At 43.6% G+C, this 7,769-nt stretch overlaps 3 protein-coding genes across 3 annotated transcripts; all 3 read left to right on the top strand.

Moving 5' to 3' along the window:
- The first annotated feature begins 397 nt into the window (after positions 1 to 397).
- LOC148197741 (uncharacterized) lies at positions 398 to 1,684 on the top strand. Its single transcript, XM_088115623.1, has one exon. The coding sequence runs from the start codon at positions 398 to 400 to the stop codon at positions 1,682 to 1,684; it is 1,287 nt and encodes a 428-aa protein (XP_087971749.1).
- A 129-nt stretch (positions 1,685 to 1,813) lies between these two features.
- Positions 1,814 to 6,010, top strand: LOC148197740 (uncharacterized). The gene is made up of 5 exons (XM_088115622.1): positions 1,814 to 3,842; positions 4,178 to 4,805; positions 4,911 to 5,157; positions 5,257 to 5,397; positions 5,951 to 6,010. Exons 1-5 carry the CDS (start codon positions 1,814 to 1,816, stop codon positions 6,008 to 6,010), a joined length of 3,105 nt encoding a protein of 1,034 aa, XP_087971748.1.
- A 185-nt stretch (positions 6,011 to 6,195) lies between these two features.
- Positions 6,196 to 7,548, top strand: LOC148197739 (uncharacterized). The gene is made up of 2 exons (XM_088115621.1): positions 6,196 to 6,822; positions 6,982 to 7,548. The coding sequence occupies exons 1-2, from the start codon at positions 6,196 to 6,198 to the stop codon at positions 7,546 to 7,548; spliced, it is 1,194 nt and encodes a 397-aa protein (XP_087971747.1).
- The last annotated feature ends 221 nt before the right edge of the window (positions 7,549 to 7,769 follow it).

Raw genomic sequence — 7,769 nt, 5'->3', positions numbered from 1 at the left:
CCAAGATGGTGTTGGACGCCGAAGCCAGTACCCACTTCTGTAACCCGCCTGAAGAGATAAAACTTTTTATTAACCATTGTAAATGGTTAGTAGGCGAAATGAAGGCCTTTATCGCTCAAGCTAGAGAGTGATAAGTTATTTATGTTTGTTCTCTTCCTCCAATGTAATGCATTGAACTTCTCTATATGAAGGACCTGGGATGTTTGTATGATATCGATTTGTGTTAATTTCCATCATTAACGTCATCGTGATCCTGTGATTTCCACCTATTACTAGCATGCATCATGTTTTCTTTTATTCTTATCTAAATTCAAAAAATAATAACAGAATACAAGTAAGAAAAACAACGGCCAATCCTCCGCGACATCCCTACAGGACTCGAGCCAATTCAAGGGTCATGGAAAGCTGGGAAGAGTCACAAGAATCCATCAAAGCTGATGTGAGTGAGTTGAAAGACCAGGTTGGCCAAATCTTGGCGGCCCTTGAATCCCTGAAGACTACTGGAGAGTCTTCATCTGCACCGGCTGGGGGGAATGCCCATTTTTATCCTCCGTCGTTCAATGCTGTGGGCCCATCAGTTCCTTTCCCGTTGTATGGGTTACCTCCGGGGTACACTCCTCCCGTAGGAGAGTACTTGGAAGGAGAACATGCGTCGTTACCCATGCCCACAACTGTTGATGTACCGCTAGTCGTCACTCAGGGACCTGTCTCTATGACGACCCCCTTGGTAAATACACACATGAATGAAGCAATTACAGTTGAAGGAACACGAGTAACTACAGTGCCACATACGGTTGTTCATCATGACTCTTCAGCCAGGCCCACTTCGCATGCCGCGATGCATGGGGTAATCAGTGACGTTGACGGAGCTAAAGGCAGGCTGGAGACTTTGGAGGAAAGATTAAGGGCTATTGAAGGGGTGGAAAGCTATGGGTTTGGAGATGTTGCAAGACTAAGCTTAGCTCCTGGTGTGAAGATACCGTATAAGTTCAAGGTGCCAGATTTCGAGAAATATAAGGGTAGTACATGCCCTAAAAGTCATCTGACCATGTATTGCAGAAAGATGGCTGCACATGCCTACGATAACCAGCTACTTATCCATGTCTTCCAAGATAGTTTGGCTGGGGTAGCCCTAAACTGGTATACCCATTTAGAGCCATCTCGAATCCGCTGTTGGGCAGATCTGGCTGACGCCTTTGTGAAACAATACATATACAACACGCATGTTGCACCGGACCGTCTGCAATTGCAAAATATGGGGAAGAAAGACAATGAAACTTTCAAGGAGTATGCTCAACGATGGAGAGAATTAGCCGCGCAAGTTGAGCCGCCTTTGTTTGATAGAGAGATGGTGGCAATGTTTGTAAATACTCTCCAGCCGCCGTTTTATGAACATATGGTGGGGAATGTGTCCGTCAATTTTGCTGATGTCATCATAATTGGCGAAAGAATAGAAATTGGGTTGAAAAATGGGAAAATCGTGCATGGCCCGCCCGCAGCTGCAAACTTAAAAAAATCCGGTTTCAATCCGGGAAAGAAGAAGGAAGGAGAAGTGCATGCAACCTCGATGATGCCTGTGTGGAGGGGTCAAGCTCCCGCCCATAATTATCGACCATACTTGGGCCAACTCCCCTATGCAGCTAATGCATCGTTCGACCATCAAACTAGACCCCAACAACAATAAGGGTATTATCAACCACAGCGAATCCCAACTGAAGCATGGAGGACTGGAGCAAATGCTGGTCTGAATCCAAATGCGGGTCAAAACACCAACCCGAGAAGGAATCAATTTGTCAGATTCACTCCAGTCCCTATGACTTACACGGAGTTATTACCTCAACTCATAAAAAAGGGTCTGGTTGCTATTTGCCCGATGAAGCCTGTACAACCTCCATACCCAAGGGATTATGATGCAGATGCTAAGTGTATTTACCATGGAGGAGGCATTGGTCACTCAATTGAGCGGTGTATCGCTTTCAAGTATAAGGTACAGGCTCTAATCGACTCTGGGTGGTTAAAGTTTCAAGAAGATAAGCCTAGCATCGAGGATAACCCATTATCCGGGCACGGGAGTACCTCAACAAACGCCATCATAGCCGACAAACATGAGTTGATAAGAGACGTGAGTGAAATCCGGAGTTCTAGGAGGTTTATTTTCGAGGCATTGTTAAAAGTGGGCCTAGTGAAAGGTGATTATGACATGGGTACATCATGTGCACTTCATCCAGATGCTGAGCACTCTATTGAAGAGTGTTTTGAATTAGAAGGTATTCTGCAAGACATGCTTGACAGAAGTTTAATGCAAGTATGCCGCGAAAATAAAGAGGAGGAAGTGTTTGCACAAACTGGTGGGGAATCTGATGTAACTCTGCCGGAGCCGTTGGTGATCCATTTCACTAGAACTACCCCTGCACCTGTGACTGAAGAAAAACCGACCGTTGTTATCTGTGTGCCATCCCCCTTCCCTTACAAAAATGAGAAAGCTGTCCCTTGGAGATATGGGGCATTTGCGTTAGAAGAAGGGAAAGGTGCAAACATAGCCATTGACAATATATCGGGCATTGGGGGAATGACGAGAAGTGGTCGAATCTTTACGTCACCGGGACTGGCAAGAGAAGGAGCCAACGATGAGGAAGTAACAATAGCCGGTAAAACTAAGGAGTTCTTGAAAGGGAAGGGTGTACAAGGAAAGGAGACCTCTGCCAAAGGGGAGGAGAAAGGAATTTCCGAAGAAGAAGCCTGCGAGTTTTTAAAGTTCATACAACAAAGCGAATACAAGGTGGTGGAACAGCTAAACCGCATGCCTGCTCGAATCTCCTTGCTAGAGTTGCTCATGCATTCTGCATCACACAGAAAGTTGTTAATGAAGATACTTAGTGAGGCCCATGTGGAGCAAGGTATTTCTCTGAATAAGTTTGAAAGCATTGTTGGCAACATCGTTGCTAATAATTACCTCACCTTTACCGATGAGGAGATACCTACTGAAGGGAGAGGGCATAACAAGGCTCTTCATGTCTCTGTGAAATGCTTGGACCATGTTATAGCACGTGTTTTGGTGGATAATGGCTCCTCTTTAAACGTCATGCCAAAAGTAACATTGGAGAAGCTACCCTGTGATGGAATGCATATGAAGCCAAGCTCTATGATCATGAGGGCGTTCGATGGCAGTAAGAGAGAAGTAATGGGAGAAGTGGAACTGCCGATCCAAGTCGGTCCGTGCGTCTTTCAAGTGACATTCCAAGTCATGGACATCCTCCCAGCCTATAGTTGTCTATTGGGTCGCCCATGGATCCATTCTGCAGGAGTTGTGCCTTCCACACTTCACCAGAAGCTGAAATACGTCATGGGAGATAAATTGGTGATAGTATTAGGAGAGGAAGATCTCCTTGTTAGTGGCCCATCACCCACACGCTATATTGAGGCAGCTGAGGAAGCTCTCGAGACAGCTTTTCAGTCATTGGAGATTGTAGGAAATGCTTACGTGGAGCTGTTCCCAGTAAATCCGCATCCGTCACGTGCTTCTATTATGATGGCCAAGGTCTTGCTGAAAGAAGGCTATAAGCATGGTAAAGGTTTAGGCAATCATGGGCAGGGGCAAGTCTTCCCTCTAGAGGTCGTGGAGAATAAGAACAGATATGGCCTAGGGTACAAGCCCACCAAAGAGGACAGGAAAAGGCTGATAAGAGAAAGAAGAGAGCGCAGTTTAGCTCATGCAGAAAGACGGGAACCCAAGATGGAAAAGATTCGTATTTGTAACATCAAGGAGAGCTTTCATAGTGCTGGATGGTTCAATACTGGCCAAATAGCAGCCGTGGTAGATGAAGAAAGATCTGAAAGCTCAAGTTTCGTGTGGGCATGCTCCTCGGATGCACCGCTCAACAATTGGGAAACCCTGGATTTACCCGTGATGCTTAATTTGAATAAAATGTAATAATTTTAATTAACCCTATAGCTTTACCCGGGGCTTTAGGATTCAGAATTTACGGGTTGACCTCTAGTGCTCAGCGTGATAATCGAATCGTGTTTGTTTATGTTTTATCATTATTTGGTGTTCTTCATCATTTTTCCTGTTTATTCTTATTCCACAAATTCAAATAATGCAGATATGACCATGATTGTTTTGAAAATAACAATATCGATATTCCTAATTTTGAGCACCCTATCGATAATACGGAAGATGACTGTGAAGATGAACCGGAAACCTCTCCAGAATTTTTGAGATTAGTGGAGCAAGAATCTAAAGAGATAAAACCCCATCAAGAGGAGGTTGAAATATTCAACTTGGGAGATGAAGATGAGATAAAAGAAGTGAAAATTGGTACTATCCTGAAGGCAGAAGTGAGAGAAGAGTTGCGTGTCTTATTGAAGGAGTTTAAGGATGTATTTGCTTGGTCGTATAATGATATGCCTGGTCTGGATACTGATATTGTGCAACACAAGCTCCCGCTTAAGCCGGAATACCTCCCAGTCCAGCAAAAATTAAGAAGAATGAAACCAGAAATGTCCTTGAAAATCAAGGAAGAGGTGCGGAAACAATTCGATGCGGGGTTTCTGGCTGTGGCAAGATATCCCCAATGGGTAGCAAACATTGTACCAGTGCTTAAGAAAGATGGAAAAGTTCGAATGTGTGTTGATTATCGTGATTTGAACCGTGCAAGTCCAAAAGATAATTTCCCTTTACCACACATCGACACTTTAGTTGATAACACGGCCAAGTTTTCGCTATTTTCATTCATGGATGGTTTCTCAGGATATAACCAGATCAAGATGGCGCCAGAAGATATGGAAAAGACAACCTTTATCACGTTGTGGGGAACCTTTTGTTATAAGGTAATGTCATTTGGGCTCAAAAATGCCGGGGCAACATATCAAAGGGCGATGGTGACACTTTTTCATGATATGATGCACAGGGAGATCGAAGTCTATGTGGATGACATGATTGCGAAGTCTGAATCGGAAGAACAACACATCCTCAACTTGAAGAAATTATTTGAGAGATTGAGAAAGTATAAACTCAGGTTAAACCCCGCCAAATGCACATTTGGAGTGAAATCCGGGAAGTTGTTGGGTTTTATGGTTAGCCAAAAGGGGATAGAAGTGGATCCTGACAAAGTGCGAGCAATATCAGAAATGCCTACACCCAGAACAGAAAAGGAGGTTCGTGGTTTTCTGGGCAGATTGAACTACATTGCTAGATTCATCTCCCAATTAACCGCTACCTGTGAACCAATGTTTAAGTTGTTACGAAAAAATCAGGTTGTGGTTTGGAACGAGGATTGTCAAGCCGCTTTTGAAAAAATCAAACAATACCTGCAAGACCCACCTGTATTGCGTCCACCTGAGCCAGGAAGACCACTTATTTTGTATTTAACTGTATTGGAGAAGTCAATGGGATGTGTACTGGGTCAACATGATGAAGCTGGGAAACGAGAGCATGCAATATATTACTTGAGCAAGAAATTCACAGACTGCGAACAACGATATTCGTCGTTAGAGCGAACCTGTTGTGCATTGGCATGGGCTGCTCATCGCTTAAGGCAATACATGTTGAGTCACTCTACCTGGTTGATATCAAAGATGGATCCTATCAAGTTTATTTTTGAAAAGCCTGCTCTCACTGGAAGGATAGCTCGGTGGCAGATGCTATTGTCAGAATATGACATCGTATATGTTACTCAAAAATCCGTTATGGGTAGTGCTCTAGCGGAATACCTGGCTCATCAACCCATTAGCGATTATCAACCAATGCAACCTGAATTTCCCGATGAAGACATCATGGCTTTACTCGAAGAGAATAGAGAAGGCCGAGATAAAAAAGCGTGGACAGTATTATTCGACGGAGCTTCGAATGTGATGGGACATGGAATAGGGGCAGTGCTTGTTTCTCCAGGGAAGCAGTACATACCAATGACAGCAAGGTTGTGTTTTAATTGTACAAATAACATCGCAGAATATGAGGCTTGTGTTATGGGTATTCGAGCGGCAATCGAATCTAAGGCAAGAGTTCTAGATGTATATGGAGATTCTGCTTTAGTCATCCACCAGTTGAAGGGAGAATGGGAGACTAGAGATACAAAATTAATTCCCTACCAGGCTTACATCAGGGGATTAATGGAGTATTTCGATTCCATCACATTTAACCACATACCGCGAGAAGAAAATCAATTGGCAGACGCGCTGGCTACCTTGTCGTCAATGTTTGAAGTTGACCAAGATGCAAAATTACCAATGATTAAAATGAAGAGTCATGCGGAGCCAGCATATTGTCATTTCGTCGAGGAAGAATTAGACGGTAAGCCTTGGTATTTTGATATCAAGCATTATCTTAAGACCCGAGAATACCCTGAGAAAGCATCCGAAAATGATAAAAGGTCGCTAAGGAGATTGGCGGGTAATTTTATTTTGAGTGGGAATATTTTATACAAGAGAAATCACGACATGGTCCTCCTCAGATGCGTGGATGCAAAGGAGGCCGAGCTGATCTTGAAAGAAGTGCATGGGGGTACCTTTGGCACGCACATGAATGGGCACTCGATGGCCAGGAAGATATTGAGAGCTGGTTATTTTTGGCTGACCATGGAAAGTGATTGTTGCACACATGTGAGAAAGTGTGAGAAATGTCAAAAGTATGCAGATAATATCAATATGCCACCTACGACTCTAAGCGTGTTGTCTGCACCGTGGCCATTTTCGATGTGGGGGATAGATGTCATTGGAGCTATAGAGCCAAAGGCGTCAAACGGACATCGTTTCATACTATTCGCAATTGATTACTTCACCAAATGGGTAGAGGCTGCTTCTTACGCCAATGTGACTAGAAAGGTGGTGACCAGATTCATAAAAAGGGAGTTGATCTGTAGATACGGGCTCCCTAACAGAATCATCACTGATAACGCCACTAATCTAAACAACCAGATGATGGCGGAGTTATGTGAGGAATTTAAGATTCATCATCATAATTCTTCTCCTTATCGTCCAAAGACGAATGGGGCGGTAGAGGCTGCCAATAAGAATATCAAGAAAATTGTGCAAAAGATGGTGGTCACCTATAAAGATTGGCACGAAATGCTTCCTTTTGCTCTACATGGATATCGCACATCGGTACGAACATCAACCGGAGCAACACCTTTCTCGCTTGTGTATGGGATGGAAGCAGTACTTCCATTCGAGGTGGAAATTCCGTCCTTGCGAGTGTTAATGGAAACCCAACTAGAGGAAGCTGAGTGGGTTCAAGCTCGATTTGATCAGCTCAATCTCATCGAAGAAAAAAGGTTAACGGCAGTGTGCCATGGGCAATTGTACCAAAGAAGAATGAAAAAGGCGTTTGACAAAAAGGTGCGCCCAAGAGAGTTTCATGAAGGCGAGTTGGTGTTGAAAAAGATTTTGCCCACACAAAAGGATCATAGAGGCAAGTGGACCCCAAACTATGAAGGACCATTTGTGGTCAAAAGGGCATTCTCTGGTGGGGCACTAATTCTCACAAGAATGGATGGAGAGGAGCTACCGCTACCGGTTAATTCTGATGCGGTCAGAAAGTTTTATGCATGATGATTCCGTGATAAGAGATGCCAATAAAGGATATTGATGTTGTCTGTAAAACTTGTTGCATTTCGTATCATTCAATAAATACCTCGTTTATAATCCTGTACTCGTTGAATTACTGCATATCACGCTGAGCTTTTAGGAAAATAATGGAAAATGAAAGCATCACGGGTATATTCGGCCGGCACAAGCTCAGTCCTGAAGGATGTCGTAAAAAAAATAAATAA

Source organism: Vigna umbellata, chromosome 5 (genome assembly GCF_029865625.1).
Source record: "Vigna umbellata cultivar VRB3 chromosome 5, Vumbellata_1.0, whole genome shotgun sequence".
In the NCBI taxonomy this organism is placed as follows: domain Eukaryota; kingdom Viridiplantae; phylum Streptophyta; class Magnoliopsida; order Fabales; family Fabaceae; genus Vigna; species Vigna umbellata.
Note: the sequence above shows the minus strand (reverse complement) of the source record. Positions and strands in the feature narration are given on the sequence as shown.

Excerpts from the sequence above, each read along its gene's own strand:
- LOC148197739 (XM_088115621.1), top strand. The coding sequence starts at position 6,196 with ATGTTTGAAGTTGACCAAGATGCAAAATTACCAATGATTAAAATGAAG. Across the intron at positions 6,823-6,981 it reads ACGCCAATGTGACTAGAAAG|ACGAATGGGGCGGTAGAGGC; the intron begins GTGGTGACCAGA and ends TATCGTCCAAAG.
- LOC148197740 (XM_088115622.1), top strand. The coding sequence starts at position 1,814 with ATGACTTACACGGAGTTATTACCTCAACTCATAAAAAAGGGTCTGGTT. Across the intron at positions 4,806-4,910 it reads GAAAAGACAACCTTTATCAC|GGAGATCGAAGTCTATGTGG; the intron begins GTTGTGGGGAAC and ends TATGATGCACAG. Across the intron at positions 5,158-5,256 it reads CACCCAGAACAGAAAAGGAG|GTTGTGGTTTGGAACGAGGA; the intron begins GTTCGTGGTTTT and ends CGAAAAAATCAG.
- LOC148197741 (XM_088115623.1), top strand. The coding sequence starts at position 398 with ATGGAAAGCTGGGAAGAGTCACAAGAATCCATCAAAGCTGATGTGAGT.